Below are 18370 nucleotides of genomic sequence, written 5' to 3' on the forward strand. Positions count from 1 at the left end.
AAGAAAAGTTTGCTTCCTATTTACATAACAAGGATTCAGAAGGATGTGCTACTACAACATCTACATCCATATTATGAAACAGGCATTCCAAAGCTGTACAACATTCTCTAAGATAAAGAAAAGAGTGGTTATATATTGCTCCTTGTATACAGCGGTGAAGTTTTCCATCTAATTAAGCTCCTTCAAAGTCTTTACACAGCCACCTATTCAAGACGCCCTTTCATCGTCGACACACTATTCAGTGATTGCAATGGGGAAAATATTTGGTGTTCTGTTTTGCTGGGGAAAGGGTTGCAGCACCCAATAATATTTATACAGCTCTGCTTTCCATTGAAGACAGTATTAAAAAGGTGAGAGAACATTTTGAATTAGCGAGAGCTAATCAATATCCCATGCCTACTTCTAATCTTCTATAGCAATTGCTAAGTGTTTTAATTTTTAACAGCTCTTCAAACTGACAGAAACCTACCCGAATATGTTAAACTGCTTTGTATGAAGATCAGACAGGCATGGGACACCAATTACATGTCACAATAGCCTTTTTCTTGGTTCACAGCTCTATTCATCTTTTTGAAACAATGAAAGACAGATTGGACGTAGGGAAATGGATTAGCCACAGGACGACCTGTATTTCCACACAAAAGCCAAAGTGTGGAAAAATGGCACTCTTGTGTCAGCCATTATTCACTTCTTGGGTGGAAAAAAAAGCACACGTATTAATGGAAACAGCCATTTAAACAGCTCTTTCTCACTCATCTCAGAACAAGTGTTGCCTGTTTTCTTACCACTTATGAATCGTACAATAATGCAGTACTACTGTTAATGTGAATTGATTCTGTACATTTTCCAAGAGTAGCCCAGTGCAACAACAAAATACTTATTCTGTACATTTGTCAAGAGTAGCCCATTGCCACAGCAACAAAATACTTATTCCGTACTTAACTGGACAGCTTTGAAAGCCAACACAGGAAACTGACCTTGCTAGATTTTTTTTTCATTATTAAAGTCAATCTTACTTGCTTTATTCTCTAGGATCACAAAAAAACGGAGCATGCACACTATTATGTTTATGCTGCAGCTAATATAGGCAGTGTACACACAATATATTTAAAACAAACCCACACACCAGGAATTCTGGTGCTCTGGGAGGGGCAACAGCTACAACAAAGTGAACAGCTGCTACATTTAGTTAATAAATAGATCTAGCATTTGTTAGCAAATCAACATGCATGATAATCTGGATTTAAGCAAAGGCCTTGCTACCTTTTAGCATGACTAAGACCATTTCAGAGTAAGCGACTTAAAACTTAGCCAAAGATTACACCCAATTGGGCACAATATTTTCCAGCAGTTCTTAGCAGGTGTTTTTTTGAACAGATCATCATATCTTAGTTCTGGCAATTAAGTCTGATCAAGATAAATAAATTGTAAGGTACTTGCTTGGTATTGTGGGTCCATCTAATAGATCTTCTTGGGGGAAAGAGAGATTTCTTGTTTTTATTATGAAATAAGGCTATACAATGGGGCCACCAAAAATGAAGGCAAGGTATCCTAACTTCAACCGTGCACTGAAACAACAGAGTTTATCTCCCAACCAACAAACTAACATCCTCAAGCTAACAAATGACGAGGTCCAAACATATGACAATAAGACATGGCTGCTTGCCACATTTATGCTGATGATGTAAGTCTAATATACAAGCAAGTGGACTCATCCAGGGATTTACAGGTGGGAACACATGCAACCCCATCATCTAATACTGAACTAAAGAAAAGGTAAAATTCAGTTCCCCGCTATTTAAAAAGGAGTGCATCATAGATATATTTTACCCCAAAAAAAATCTTAGAACAGTATATGAAAATCACTACACTCCAATATAAAAACAGATCTAGTCATGCAGGCAAGAAAAATGTGTTTTGAAGCACATGGAGAAATAAACAATATGGAAAACTTCCAAACCTATTTAATTGTGTGGTGTTTCTGTAGAAGCTAAAGTACAACTATCACTGTGGATGATGGTCTCCAAAAAAAAAAAAAATCAGTCAAAATGCTAAAATAGACTAAGCTTCAAGTTGCCTAGCTACACAGGAAGCTTGGGACAAATTCTCTCAACCAACTTCCAGAGTAACCACACTCTAGGTATAAAATAATAAATAGATAGGCATTATTCTCTTGTTCTCAAAAAGAAACAAAACCCTAAACAGCTGAGATTTAATTCGTCTTCTTGTAAAACCAGATTGCTAATCCCTATAGTGTTTTAAGAGGACTACTTCCTGGATGCATTAGGGAAGTCTATAAATTTGAAAATTCTTATTAGTGGGATAACCCTATTTCCCCCTTGATGTTAATATATCTACTTCTATACAATTCTTAAAACTGGAAAGGCACTAAGAATGTTTCTACACTGTGTTGTTAGCAGTATTATCAGTAACAACAATCTTAAAATCAATGAGCTCCTAGGAAACACTAGCAAGGCATTCCATGTATCTGGTACACGAAAGGGATTTTTTTTATTAAAAAATGCTAAATACTTATGGATACATAACAATATTTTTGCTAGATGACTTACATATTTAAAGTTCATGACCAACTGACATATATAAAGACTACAGTGGCCAATTGGGGAGAGCACTTTGCCAATGGTGTACTGAAAGTTCTTGCATATTTCCAAGAGTCAATATCATCCTGAGGGTGTACTTTTAATAAATATTGATCCTGAGACATCTGAAGACTTATTCCTCTCTTTTTTTCCTCCTAGTATTGGATGAGGTCCAGATGAAGTTAGTTGGACTTCATTCCAACTGAAATCAATGCGACCTGACTTAAACCAAGACTCATTTTCTCCATTGATTTCAATGGGACCTTAGTGCAACTAACATACTATCTGAATTTAATCTACTGGTAGCAAAAGGTGTCACTATAAACCTTTGCTGCATTTCTTAAAAAAATAAAATAGCTACACCTTTTCTCACACCTGACCACACACATATTCAATCAACAACATGCTAAACTTTCACCTTGGGCAGTGGCTTGTAAAGGATTCAGTTAATTAGATCAACCTTCTCGAAGGACTAACCGCTAATATTCTCAGTAAGGTGGCAAAAAAAAAAAAACCAAAAGCTGAAAGGCTTAAGAAAAATAATAATAATAATAATCTTATGTTCAACTACAAAATACATCAGATTCTTCTCCCCCCAACACACATGAAATATAATCATTACATTTGCTTTGCTTTGGCTGTATGCTTATTTGTTTGCTTGTTCTGAGACAAAATTTATTTGAACACTTAAGGAAAAAACAAAAACCACCCTAAAATCAGGCAGAAAGGCCTCTTCCACTCTTAGGAAAGGAGGATGGAGGAATGAGACTCCTGCTGAAGCTCTACTCTTCCTCGCCCCGATCATAGAACTTTAGTGCCATCTATTGAAAATGTATTGAATTTGCTTTTTAAAAAAAAGAAGAAAAAGAAGAGGATGACTGGTGAGTCATATATATATATATATATATATATATATATATATATATGTATGTATATATATATATATATATATATATATATATATATATATATATATATATGTATATATATATATATATATGAGATACATATTTTTACTTATTGGGATTCATAGTGTATTAATACACTTACCAGTGGCTTAGTGTTATTTCAAGTTCTAAATGGCAGCAGAGAGCAGGTCATTCACCAAGAAGAAAACAACAGTTTTCAGCTTATAAATGTATGAACTAAGGCTAGAGATTTCAGCACTGCCCACATAGAATGCACTCAGCAGGAATACAAACCCTGTGTCTTCCTTGCATATAAAATAAAGTTTAAAAAAGAAAGAAAGCCTGTTTTGGTAATGACCTACCAATGCACTAGATAAGAAGAGATCTGTGGAACTAGGACATAATGCAAATAAACAGAAAGAAATAAGGAATATCTCGGCATTCAGAAGCAGGAAGGGGGGGGGGAGAAACACCAGTGTATGCAGGCATGCAGATATAATTACCTTCTTTAAGGAACTGGGAGTGGATGACAAATATAAGAAAACAGCAGATAGCTGCTCCTGCTATTGCCCATAAAGCTTTCAAGACCTGCATCTCGGGTTGGAACTCAGCAAATACCCAGAAAGTCACACAATGAATTTCCACAGCGATGCATCAATGTTTCCCAGGTTTGAGCCAGCCAGTAACCACACTCCCAAAACAGAGAAAAGGCTAGAGATCGCAGAGAGCCTTTTTTTTTCTCTCCTTCCTTTCCTTCCTCCCCCCTCGCTCCCCTCGGCTTGGGGGAGGGAAAAGCAAGGGGGTTAACACAAAGTCTCAAGCAGCAGGCGCAGCATCCTGATCTTCAAAAGGAGAGCAGCACAGAGGAAGCTGGGTCTGGGCTCCATGAATCAGCTTTCTGTTTCCTCGGGAGTTGAGCAGCATTGGGGGTTGGGGTGGAGTGGGGGGGGGAGAGTTGAGAGGAAGGGGAGGGGAGACAATCTGGGCAGAATTGCGCAATCGCTCCCCCCTGCTCTGATGAGCTTGTTTTTTTCGCTGCTGCTGCTGCTGCTCAGCGACGGCTTCGGTTCAGCAAGGGAGAGCAATGCGGGAGACAAGCCGGTCCTCTCAGCGCTGATGCTGCCCTGTGGGCGCGAAGCTCCTGCAGATGCCGCTCCCTGGGCTTGCTTGGCACGACCCTGTAAAAAAAAGAAGAAGGAGAAGAAGAAGAAGGGAAGGATGGGCTGCAAAGGAGGGAGGGTGCAAAGGAGGCTGCCTCGTTGTCCAACTTCCCTCCGACGGCTTCCCTTGCTCGGTCCCCAGAGCCGGCCGCTTCCCCTCCGCGGTTCAAAGCAACTCAATTAATCCTTTCATCGCAGGGCAGCGCAGGTGCCAGCTGGCGGCGGCTTGGGCATCTCTTGCGCGCTTGCTGCTGGGCGAAGCCGGGAAGGGCGCGGGGACTTCCCGCCTCCCCTCTGCTCGCCGCCACCTTCCCGTCGCCTCCCAAACCTGGCCGGGGAAAGGCTGGCTCGCTCTTCTTCCCTCGCGCGCCCCGTGCGCCTTCGCCTCGCCTTCTTCACCGCGCACACACGCGCGCACCCGAGCACCCCCCCCCCCGCCGCCGCGGCACCCGCAGAGCGTCTTGGGGCAAACGAGCAAGCGACGCCGCTTCGCGGTTTAGGAGAGGGGTCGCAGCAGCAGCAGACCACAGGTTGACACCTCCATCGCAGCGTTGCCCCCCCCCCCTCCACGGAAATCGGTGCCCAGGCTGAGACGCCGCCGCTGCCGCTGCTACGGGAGGGATCGGGCGGAGAGACGCGGCTGCTCCTCGGTCCTGGTGGCGGGAGGAAGGTAGCTTCTGCAGCCAGCCCCGCTCGCGTAAGCTCGCTGGCTGCAGGCAGCGAGGGGTTTTTGGTGAGGCTTTGCTCGAGGTGCGCTGGCACAGGGTGGGGACGGCCGCCTCGGCTTCCCCCGGAGCTTTCCCCTTCTCCTCTTCTGGCGGGTGCTGGTGGGTGTCGCTGGGGCTGCAATCTTCCCTTCTCGGGCTCCGAAGTGCCTCCTCGTCTGCCAAGGCGGCGGAGCCAATTCTGCACTGACTCCAGGGACACAGCCTCCCTCGGGGCTGCTGCTTCTTTTCCCTCCTCGCAGCGCGGAGAGGCGGGAAGGCTTGGCCGGCTGCGCGCCTTCGTTGGATGGCGGCGAAAGCAGCGCCTTGGGCGCGCTCTCCCCCAGCAGCGTCTTATTGCAAGACTCCTAGCGCCGTGGAGCAACTTTCGCAGCGCCTCGGTCCCCAGCAGGCTGGGCTCGCTCGCTTGTTAAGGAGCATGCCCGAGAGGCGAGCGTGCGCGCTGGGCGCAAGCGGACCCCCCTCCGGCAAGCTGCTCGGGCTCCGACAGGCAGCTCCCTACGACAAACAAGCGAAGAGGGGAGGTAGGCAAGTCTGGCAGCGCCGAGCTGGAACTGCGCCGCTGGAAGCTTGGCGGCAAGAGAGGGGTGGAGAGGGAGACACCAAAACGCAAGGCAGGAGCAGAGGAGGAAAGGTAGCCAGAGCGGGGCAGGAGCTTCACTGAATGCCAGAGCTACATTTCCCACCCCGCCTCGAAATGCGGGCTTTGATGTGTGGGTGATATTTATTAAAACCAGCGGCTTCCTCTCAGCCGCCCAGCAGAACGCCAGCAGAGCCGCTTGAATGCCAGTAGGTTGTAGCGAATTTACAGAAAGGCAAGTAAGCTGCAGGGGCGTACGGGCGTAGGGGGAGGTGGTGTGGTGGTGTGATTTACAGTACCAGAGGGACCGACAACGAGATCCCAGACAGTGCGCTTGCTGTGCGCTGAGAAGTGTGATGTAAGTGATGCCACGGGGAAGGACTGGAGGACCATTTAGGAAGCAACATGGGCCACATGGAACGGTCCGGGAAATACAGAAGAGCAGCTAGAGGCACGGGAGGCGCAGACTGCTTTTTTGCTATTTAGCACTCCCTTTCGTTTACTTCTCTGCAGATCAACACTTCCATTACTTTTCTTTTCTGCCGATAATGTCACTGTGTGCCATCTGCAGATCGCTGCTAGTTCCCCTCTCAAGGCATACCACCTGTTTCTGATAACTACCTATTGTCATCCAGCAGCTCCCCGGGGGTGTTACTATTGGCATTGCATCTCCTTATCATAATTTCTTACACTGCAAGCTATCTTACCTGGCAGCAAGTGTCACTAAAATCGATAGGGCTTACTTCATTGAAATTAATGGGACTTGCCTAACCATTTTCGTCGATTCCATTGCCTAAGCAAATACAGTATTGCGAAAAAATCATTGTGTTCTGTTATTTTATATGTATACATGCAATTTTTTAATATACTCTTGACCCATCTCCCAAAATAGACTTAGTGCTTGTCCAGTGCTAGTACCATCCCTACAACAAACAGTAAATCAAGGTTCAATGGTATCAAAGCAGTCAGTATTCAGTCTGTTTAGATATAATTAAGATCTTATTTCAGTGGGTGCTGCTGTGCCCAGCAAGACTGCAGAGCAGTTTTGGTGCAGAAAGAGTCAGAAAATGTGAATTGCATTTTGAGGCTAGAAAAAGAGTATAGAGTATAATTTCTTCAGTGTTGCAAAAACATACAAAGAACCCCACTGAACTTACATAGGTATGCACAGTGCTGTAAGGCTGGAATCCTATACAACTTGTTTGAAAGTCCATTTTTGCTTAACAGAATGGATTTTCTTCAGAATATGTAGGAAAAATCTTCACCACAGATTTACTCTAGTTTTACAGTAAAGTTTCTGGCTGGGATGCAATGAAACAAGATTGGGATCGCTAGCAGAATTCAACAGGTGAACCATGGCAGGTGAAGCATGCTCCCATAAAATCAATGTACTTGTGGTGTAGACATGTAGCTAAAGTGTGAAGTTGGTGCAGGGCACTCAAATAGTGTCTCGAGCTATCTCCAGGTCTGTTTAATTTGTACAGGCCCTCTAAATCAGTAATTCCTGGTGTTGATGGAACAGATTTCTAGTGGGCACAGAATTTTTCCTGGTCAGAATGGTTCAACTTTTTGTGTTGTTGTTGTTGTGGTTGTTGTTGTTGATGATGATGATGATGTTTTATCTAAGCAATTCCTCCAAAAACAAAACATAATAACTGTTCCAGTTTCCTCAAGGTTAGCCAAGAATAGAACTGCTACATCAAGCTCGTCTCAGCTTCCACCCCCACCACATTGTGAAGAAACACCCTTAGAATGTATTAGCTGACCTAAGGGATAGGGTAGAATCCATAATTTTAAAAACCAGGGGGAAGAGGAGGGCAGAGTACTGTAGATTGCAACCTTTTTATTTATTTTTTATTTATTTGTTGTAACTGCCCCATTGCTAATCACTGAATGAAGCACAAACCCCAGAAAACAGTGAAAAACGTGAATACTTGGAAAACTTACAATCTGACAAAATCAAACATTCAAATTTAGGTATAGTGTGAAAGGATGAAAAATCAAAATTACAACATAGTTCTTATGCAACTGAATAAGTTGGTACACACAGATTACAGTATCTCAGAGGTGAACTTAAGTCACAGACTGTTTTTCTACTTCCAACCTCAGTTGGTTGTTGGAGGAAACATGGGAAAGATAGTAAGAAAAATCTGTAACATGCAATATGAAAAATAGTGCAGCAGAAACCTTCTTAGATGAAGGACAGGTATGAAGGAAAGGTGCAGTAGCAATTTTTAAGCATATGAAAGAAGTGACCATAACTTCCTCCTCTCTGTCCTGAGGAACGATTCCAAAGTTGAAAGAAACGGCTTTAGCCTGGCTATCAAATATTACTTCTTAACTGAAAAACAGATTAAAGAAGAAGAAAACTGAACGGAACTGGTTCAGCCTAGATACAGGGACCTCTACTGGTACAAATGGTCTGTCCTAGGTTGCTCATCAGACCTCTTCTAACATTACTGCATAAATGACTTATAGTGGTACCTTGGTTTAAGAACAGCCCTGTTTACGAACTATTTGGTTTACGAACTCCGCAAAACCAGAAGTAGTGTCCCGGTTTGTGAACTTTACCTCAGTCTAAGAACAGAAGCCGAACCGTAGAAGGGCACTGGCGGCGGGAGGCCTCATTAAAGAAAGCGTGTCTTGGTTTAAGAACGGTTTCGATTTAAGAACAGACTTCCAGAACGCATTAAGTTCATCAACTGAGGTACCACTGAATTTAATATATTCACATAACTGTCAGATCTAGACTATATCATTCTTAATATTGTCATTGTACACAGTTTATTTATTTTTAAATAGGTAAAAATATCCAGAGATTTCTGTTATTCTTACTAGGAAAAGTCACTATGATCAATTGCAACCCCCCGTTATGCAGTAATGGCCATGATGGTGTCAGGGGGAAATTTCCCTTGACCAGAGGAACCACACACAAAAGGAAATGAAGAACAGAATATTTTATTCTGCATGACTTTATTAGCACCAGAATTACATCAGTTGTAACAAATGAATCAGCTATCATGCGGGATACCCATTTCTATTATCAGAAACATAAGTCATCAACAGGGAACTCAGGCTGCAATTCTAACCCTACTTAATCTGGGAGTTAGCCCCAGTGAGTTCAATAAAACTAACTTCTGAGTAGACCCTTTGGGGGTTTAGTACTCTGTGCTCTATCTGGATTTTTGTGTAGCTATAGATTGTTTTACTTACCATTTTAGTAGGATGATTCTCTGTTACATACTAAATTAAAAACATGCATTTCTGCCCAATTTTGGTCGTGTGATTTAAGTTTCATTATTTTGTGAGCAAAATTAACTCATTCATAACCATATATAAATCTGTTGTGCGATCTATGTTACAAGCAATAAAAGATTTTGCAATGTACATACATACTTTCCAATATCACTTCCTTGTTGATCTGGAATATATCTGTCTAACATGCTGACATCTCCTTAAATAGAGTTAAGTAATAGTTGCAGGAGTGCAGAAGCATTCATCATTAATCACCTCCTCTGAAAAAAAACAACCCATCAGAATTGAAGACAGGAGTCCCTAGAAACAGCCATGCATGAAGAAAACTGGTGCCATTTGCTTTTTGTGATAACCAAGTCTAGTGGTATCAAGGACCTAGAAGGCAATCAGCATAACAAAGCCAAAACCTAGAAGGCAATCAGCATAACAAAGCCAAAACCATGTAGGAAAAAAGGGTGGGTGGGGGGACAATATGCATTTGCATTAACTATCTCCATTATAAGTATTTTATCCTCAATGTAACACCATTCCCTTATGGCTGGGTGATTCAGTGCATGAACCCATCATAGGTTTTCAGTGCAGCACTAATGTGGATTTAGGTCAACTAAGAATGACTGTTCTGCTCCAAACCTTGAATGCTAGACTGTGAGCTACAACTGTGCACCCACTTCTGCCGCAAAATTAGCCATACTTCATACCAACTACATTTCAAACCTTCTTGTTTCAGGCTCTACAAAGTGGCAATAAACCATGGCTATGATGAGAGGGTGCAGGTCAGAAGTCTGGTGGTGGTGGTGGTGGGGTGCCTAACCAAATCATTTACGAAGTATATAGTAGTTTCAGGCAATAATATAAATGTGAAATTCCAAAACAAACATCTAAATTATGGTTCTGTTCAGAAACATTTGCTGACTGACAGTGATCATTTGGCCTAATATGTGTATCAATTATTATTTAGGCCAATTCTGCTTGGAAGTCCATACCAGGCAAAAAAAATTGCCTTAATAATAAATTAGAAGAAGAAGAAGAAGAAGAAGAAGAAGAAGAAGAAGAAGAAGAAGAAGAAGAGGAGGAGGAGGAGTTTGGACTTGATATCCTGCCTTTCACTCCCCTTTGTTGTTGTTGTTTAGTCATTTAGTCGTGTCCAACTCTTTGTGACCCCATGGACCAGAGCACGCCAGGCACTCCTGCCTTCCACTGCCTACCACAGTTTGGCCAGACTCATGTTGGTAGCTTCGAGAAAACTGTCCAACCATCTCTTCCTCTGTCGTCCCCTTCTCCTTGTGCCCTCAATCTTTCCCAACATCAGGGTCTTTTCCAGGGAGTCGTCTCTTCTCATGAGGTGGCCAAAGTACTGTCCTTAAGGAGTCTCAAAGCATCTTACACTCTCCTTTCCCTTCCTCCCCCACAACAAACACTCTGTGAGGTGAGTGGGACTGAGAGACTTCAGAGAAGTGTGACTACCCCAAGGTCACCCAGCAGCTGCATGTGGGGGAGTGGGGAAGCAAACCCTGTTCACCAGATTACAAGTCCGCCGCTCTTAACCACTACACCATGCTGTGCAGTAGTTTCGTCTGATGAGACTATTGGATGGCAACAGATCTGGATTTGCAGGAAATATTATGAGAAAGTTCTTCCTGCTATTTTTAAGAAATTTTAGGAAAAAACATAATGCATTTATGGAGGCCAGGTTCTGCAATATTAGATCACCTTACAGTGATCTAATATTATTGACACCGATATGGGGCTATCTGTTTAGCTCCATTCCATTGAGAGTTATGTTTTCCTTTTTTTCTTCAAAGTTCCTTCAGAGGTTTTAATTCTGTACAAATGTATTTTTTCCGACTGACGGTCAAATCAAAGAATGTATGTATGTATATTATTGACACACTGGGTGACTCAGAAGGAAATGAACAAGCAGCTCTTTGTACTTCTATGAAAAAAACACAAGCAATTGCCAGCCAAATAACAAAAAACACATCACAGAATAGATGGAGACCCCACATATTTAAGAGAGGGTGTTGCTTGATAAAAAGGATGCATAACACGGATAAGATCCTGAACATGTGAATTGAAAAATAATTTTTGAAAACTATTTCGATATAAGCATGCTGTTCTAATCCTTTAGTCGGATGAAACAGAACTATAGTGCAAAGATCTTCCTTTCCACAATGCAAACAAAAAAAGCAACCACACTTCAAATACTTAGTAACTGAACTGCATGTGCAATTCTGAATGGCAATGTGATAAAGTTTAAAGGTAAATGGTAAATGGACCCCTGACCATCAGGTCCACTCGTGTCCGACTCTGGGGTTATGGCGCTCATCTCGCTCTATAGGCCGAGGGAGCCGGCATTTGTCCGCAGACAGCTTCCGAGTCATATGGCCCGCATGACTAAGCTGCTTCTGGCGAACCAGAGCAGTGCACGGAAACGCCGTTTACCTTCCCGCCGGAGCGGTCCCTATTTATCTACTTGCACTTTGACGTGCTTTCGAACTGCTAGGTGGGCAGGAGCTGGGACCGAGCAACGGGAGCTCACCCCATGTCAGGGATTCAAACCGCCAACCTTCTGATCAGCAAATCGGGTTCTACTATGAGTAAGAGCACGTGTTGCGATCGGGACCTGGCAAGACACATTCCCTTCCTGTGGGGGTGGGGCCGGTAGCCGGCCTTAGTAGCTAATGGTCAGTTAGGAGTTGCTGGGCAAAAGTTAATGTTGCAATTTGTGATGGACAGCTTAGCGTCCTATTTAAGCCTCCGCACGCAGGGTGTTCCTTCTCTTGGCTTCGGCTGCTGATCACCCGTCCCGCCCCCCCTTTTTTCTTAGGCCTCTGCTTTGACTTTGCTCTGCCTGTCATGGGGTCGTCTGCTTTGCAGGGGCCCAGTAGGAATTTGCCCATCTGGCCGATTGGCTGTGCCTTTTGGTTTTGCCTACTGCAGTAGCAACTTGTCACAACTTGTAAGGTTGGCGGTTAGGCATTGGTTCCTGTGTGGATTGCTGGATTGGGCGCTGCCCATCCAGAATCAGGTTGATGCTGGGAATTCCGTTAAAGGAATCCGGCGACTCTTATGCTTTGTCCGAAGCCCCCGGTAGGGGTTAGGGCCATAAGCCGAGTCCCCGGGACCATTGAGGAAGAGGGACGCGTTGCTTCCCCCCGGTCCTTAACTCTCCTCAGTCGCATTCTCCCAATCGCTGGTTTTAGGCCAGCCTCTGTCCCGGTGTGACAGTAGTCTGAACCAATGCCTACGCAACCACTCACCGAATTTGTATTTAAATAAAGTTGTGGCCCTAAATTATTTGCCAAAAACCCAAACCAAAAATCTGTCTCCTGTGTCAAGTCAATGGGGGGTGGATTGAGGTCCTCGATACGCAAGCCCTAGGCAAGCCCTGGGTCCCTGTGCTAAAGTTTACAAGCAAGCTATATGGAATATAGTTTAGAAGCTTTGGGTTGTTCTTTTTATAAATAAAACCCAAAGTTTCATTGACTAGGCATTACGGTGAATTACAGCTTCTTCATTTCAGTCCTCTGTGCTCTAAGGAGTTATTTTAATGCTCTTAAGAACTCTCTTATGGTACGGTAATATGAAGATTAGGGGTCGTTACCTTCTCTCTACTGCTGACCCTCCAATGCATATTTTGCCCTGCCCCTCTATGTCATATTATGTGCACCACCATTCTGTAATTGCAGACATCACTTGCATTAAGAGCCCCGGTTAGTACATTGTTACATAAGACCACTTTGCTAAGTTTGCCACCTTTCGTTTCTCACAATATAGTATTAACAGTATGACTTAATATATACATTCATCTCCCTGAAATCTAAGATTTCGAAGTTCAGAAAAATAGAACTGCAAACACATTACCTAAGTTCTCCACATTACTTAGAAATAAATCCCTTTGATATGCCAAGTTAGAATATTTTTTTTAAATAAATGGTTAGAATAATTTAAAAGAAATGAATGTTTCAAAATGCCAGTCATGTTCAAATAGAATATCAGCCCTGAGTGCTCACTAGAAGGACAGATCCTGAAGTTGAGGCTCCAGTACTTTGGCCACCTCATGAGAAGACAAGACTCCCTGGAAAAGACCCTGATGTTGGGAAAGATGGAGGGCACAAGGAGAAGGGGACGACAGAGGATGAGATGGTTGGACAGTGTTCTCGAAGCAACTAGCCTGAGTTTGGCCAAACTGCGGGAGGCAGTGAAAGATAGGGGTGCCTGGTGTGCTCTGGTCCATGGGGTCATGAAGAGTCGGTCACAACTGAACAACTGAACAACAACAACAACAACAACAATACAATTAAGCCTCAACTTGCAAAGATAGTATAGTAGATATAGAGACACATGACAGATTTTGTAACAGCACATTCTTAAAGTTAGCTAGCAACTTTTCTAGTTGTGTGTCCCCTATCTTGAACTCGCTTTCCTGTTCTTATTTTTGCTGCTGTGAGTTGAATCAGGATTTAGTCATGCATAGAACAGACACAATAATTTCATCGGGTCTTCTCTAAGCAAGACTAAGTTTGGCTCAATCCTGTAAGTTTTACTTAAGTCAGTTTATTGCAAGACATCCTGATTCTTATCTACTTTTCAGTTACAATAACAAAGATTTTGTCTCAGAGCTGCTATAACTGGAGAAGGTCAAAAGATGAAATCACTGCTTGGTAATCCCTGAATTAAAGCACTAGTGAAAATTATTCCAAAACCAATCAATTTCTAAGCAAGTGCACATAGTTGCCAATAACTAGTCAGCCCTGATTTTTTTAGGAGAAAAAAACACCCCAAGACTTCATATTATGATAACTCAACTCACACATGACACTTTGTATACATGAATAAAAATATATATACATAATTATATGACCCCTGTAATTTGAGCTCCTATGAAGTTTCTAGTTTTCTAAAAGGATTCCTTTTAAACTAATGGCATGGCTAAAATGGGAGGTGTGGGCATCTGTTTCTGAGGTTGAAAGTGTTCCCAATCCCTCCCACTTTATTTTTGAGGGGAAGTTCAGATCAATCAGATTTCAGTAAACCAAATACTTGCTGTAGGTTCCGCCTAGCAGTATTCTGTATTCCAGTTTTGATGCAATTCACCAATTTTTTATTTTTAGATACTTAAGGGCAATTACAAAAAAACAATAAAATTATTGAATTTTATACAAAGACCAACAATCCCTTTTGATTTATTTCCACAACTGCATTTTCCTGTGACACAAGGTCTGCATTTGGTCCGTAAAATAAACCCCCTGAGTACAAACTCATTTTACACCAACAATTGACCCATTGCGTCAATGATCCTGAAATATTGGGTCACTGGGAGATTTTGAACAGGTTTTGTGAAATTTAAATTCACAGCACAAAATTGTGAGTATATGTCAAGGCTCAGTGTAGTTCTTTACCTATCCAAAAACACCTCAGGCAACCTAACACAACCTAACTACTGGGAGTTATCTATTTCAAAATTGCTACTATATCCTGAATACATGATTCAGTCGGAATCACTCTTGAAAATCCACAAGGAAATGAAAAACAGAACAGAACCAAGTGCCCTGTTGTGGGTCTGACACATCTGAAGACACAGGGCAACAATACATGTGAAGATACAGGATTAAACATTTCACAGAGTCAGTGTTTATCACTCTTCCTAGTTAAGGCAGAAATGCAACAGTGGAGACCAGAACAGTATGCATACATTTGATTCTTACTGTCTTAAAAAAAGAAAAGAAAAAACAGTTATAACTGGCAAGTGCTGTCATTGCACAACCTCAGTTAATCACAGCCAGGAAATGGCAGTAAGAATGAATGCAAATACAGTACTTTCATTTTAGGAATAATAATAAAAAGATATTTCCCTGAGCATGATCTATCTATCTATCTATCTATCTATCTATCAACTTTAGGATAAAAAGGGAAAGCACCCTCCCAGAAATACATTAAGGATTGTCCATGCTCAATGACCATGAAATGCTGAGTGTTTGGAAGAGCAGGAGAAATGGAATGAAGTGTCCAGGAAGAAAGCATGGCTGGTTGAGTTTTAACTTGGATAGGAGTGCTCTACACTGCAATATTTTGCTGTTAGTTCCACTTGCATTTTTATGCCTCTCTAAATTTTCTCAGTATAGAGGCTATACCTCTCAAAATACAAAACAAACTGGTAGACAGTTCTGCAAACTGCTTAACTGTTCACGGTGTGTACTTTTCTGGGAAAACTCAAGGCCATGCTGCTGCCAAAGAAGAAGAAGAAGAGTATGGATTTGATATCCCGCTTTATCACTACCCGAAGGAGTCTCAAAGCGGCTAACATTCTCCTTTCCCTTCCTCCCCTACAACAAACACTCTGTGAGGTGAGTGGGGCTGAGAGACTTCAGAGAAGTGTGACTAGCCCAAGGTCACCCAGCAGCTGCATGTGGAGGAGCGGAGGAGCGAACCTGGTTCACCAGATTAGAGTCTACCACTCTTAACCACTACACCACACTCATGAATTCTTCTTTCTTTGCTAAAAATGACACCAAAAAGCAGTGCTGGATTTATGTATAAGCTAAACAGGCTATAGCTTAGGGCTCTTGGGGGTCCCCCAAAAAATTAAAGGGGAAAAAACCCTGGTTGTACAGGTCAGAACAATGACTGTTCATTTTTAATTTGCCATTGAAGTTATGCAAGCCTCACTTAAATGGAAACTTACTTTAATTTTGTTCTGAGTCTGCCTTTCCAGAATAAAAGAAAATGTCAGGTAGTAAATTGAAGTATCAGATTGTATTGGCAAAACTGTGATTAATTCGATATTGAAGAGTATTGCTTGAGGTATAAAGGTTAGCGAGGAGATTAGCAAGAAAGAGGGTGTTCTGTTGATGTAAGCATGCAGGACTGCCATCAATTCTCAGCAGACACCGCAAGTACCAAGGTGTTTATCAATAACGTTGTCCTATCTGAGTAAGTGGATGAGATCAGTATCTGAGCTCCTGACCCTCTGACTATGAGAAATTACAGCAATTTACCTTGCAATAAGAAACTCTTTTCACCTTCTCACTAAGGCATCTGATGGTTACTTATACTTTCAAATATAATTTGCGGTATGATCTCAAAATACAAAGGCATGTGTACAAACTGCAATTATGGCTGATAGTAACTCCCCTGCCCCCCCCCGTAATAGTTTATATTTGTACTAAAAAATATTCAGTTTTTATTTGCATCCATTTCCGTCTGTTTTCTCTCCCGATAGGCTGGTTAACAGAACTGTGAGGGTTTTTTTTGTGGACAGGTGTGCCGAGTTTTGTAAATGGCTTGTTCAAATGCATTAATATTCTGTTTATATTACCATCTATAGCTATGTGAATGAATATAGCACATTCAAGGAGCCTGACCTAAAATGTTAAATAGCTTTCTTTGAAGATAAGAAGAAATATCCCAGAAGGTACATTTTTCCATTGAGTGTGTGTGTGTGTGTGTGTGTGTTTTGTTTTATTCATACTACAAGAGTCTTTCCTCCACACATTGTTTCCCCCTTTGGAATAGAGGAGTTGTTTATGGTGCAGGTGGATTAAAAATTGTTTAGCAAAACGACTGGCATGAACGTCGCAGGAAGACAACAGAGCTTGATTTCTGTAAGTTATTTGTTAAAGTGCTCCTTACAATTGCCACATATATCCAAGCTTTTAAGGAGCAAGAGTTAAGCTGAACTCTGATGTTGGCCATAGACATGTGAATATGTGCCTGGAAACTATCCACCAGCCAGCAAGCTATAATTACCATAATTAAGAGTGTCCTAAATAACTGAAATTAATAATGTTAAGAAACATTTCTGCATTGAGGCCAGTAGACTTTTCAACCTAAAACGGATTCAAAAGACAACTTACAAATTAAAAGCAAAACAACTGCACAAAGTTAGAAGCCCATCATGGAGGAGGGGGTGCCACTGTATTTTGAGATCATATTGCACATTATATTTCAAAACATAAGAAGAAAGAAGAAAGAAGGAGGAAGGAGGAAGAAGGAAGAAGAGGAGGAGGAGGAGGAGGAGGAGGAGGAGGAGGAGGAGGAGTTTGGATTTGATATCCCGCTTTATCACTACCCTAGCGAGTCTCAAAGGGGTTAACATTCTCCTTTCCCAAGGTCACCCAGCAGCTGCATGTGGATTAGCGGAGACGCGAACCCGGTTCACCAGATTATGAGTCTACCACTCTTAACCACTACTACACCACACTGGCTCTCAGTAACCAAGGAAGTCTATCAGAAGCCTTAGTGAGAAGGTGAAAAGAGAAAGAGGCTTTTGACAGTTTCTACTGCACCATTTGCCCACTGAAAACTGTGTGTGTGTGTGTGTGTGTGTGTGTGTGCGCGCACACACACACACACACACAAACACATACAAAAATGCAACATTCTTCTCATGCTGCACTTCTGATGCACATTTATTTTATTTGAGACATTTATAGAACACCCTTCATAATAACGTATTAGAATTTGAAAAGCCAGAAGGAGAATTCCAGCTATAGGAGTAAAAGATGTAGGTGACACATACCAACCTAAAAAAATAAGAAAGGCTAGCTCTCCATAAACTAATTCCACAACCTTGAATTTAGGAAGGTGAGAATCTGTACGTGAAAACACTAGGTGCAATGCCATTGGGCAAACGCTGCAAACCAGTGTCCCTCCCCAAACACAACATTTAACTCAAAACAAAAATAAAAGGCAGTTCCCAGTTCTCATCCAAAGAAAACTAAACCTGAACTTGTGAAAATTTCCTGAGCAGTGGGGAGAGAGGGAGAGAGAGACGGAGGGAGATTAATAAGAAAGGTTGCTGCAAAATTTACTTATGTTTATTATACCCCAATCTGTGCTCCATCAGTAAGGCTGGAGTAGAGAATGTGTGGCTCTGCATATCTTTTGGAACTCCCAGCTCCCACTGATCCTAACCAGTATGACCAATGGTCAGGGATGATGGCATTTATAGTCCATCAACTGATGAAGAGCTCACCATCCCTGGCTTCAGGAGTTTAGATTGCCATTGACCAAGATCAGTCTTCTTCTCAGTAATTGGCTTCCCTTTATTGGAGGTCTGGCAACATAGAGGGAAAGGGAGGGTCACATGGATTTCCCGAGGGCAGGGAAGAGTTGCTTGGTGCATATAGAAGCTACCCTA

At 42.2% G+C, this 18370-nt stretch overlaps 1 protein-coding gene across 6 annotated transcripts in view; it reads right to left on the bottom strand.

The window, feature by feature from the left end:
- Positions 1-18370, bottom strand: part of TAFA5 (TAFA chemokine like family member 5) — a 339820-nt gene that overhangs the window by 238961 nt on the left and 82489 nt on the right. For 2 of the 6 annotated variants that reach the window (XM_033161860.1, XM_033161858.1), the window contains exon 1: positions 4012-4237. The exons of the other annotated variants lie outside the window; for them this stretch is intronic. In XM_033161860.1, the coding sequence (XP_033017751.1) occupies positions 4012-4102 (91 nt within the window). In that variant the 5' untranslated portion in view covers positions 4103-4237. Of the gene's footprint in view, positions 1-4011; positions 4238-18370 lie in introns of those variants that run through there. 6 annotated transcript variants of the gene reach the window in all.

Source organism: Lacerta agilis, chromosome 10 (genome assembly GCF_009819535.1).
Source record: "Lacerta agilis isolate rLacAgi1 chromosome 10, rLacAgi1.pri, whole genome shotgun sequence".
In the NCBI taxonomy this organism is placed as follows: Eukaryota; Metazoa; Chordata; class Lepidosauria; order Squamata; family Lacertidae; genus Lacerta; species Lacerta agilis.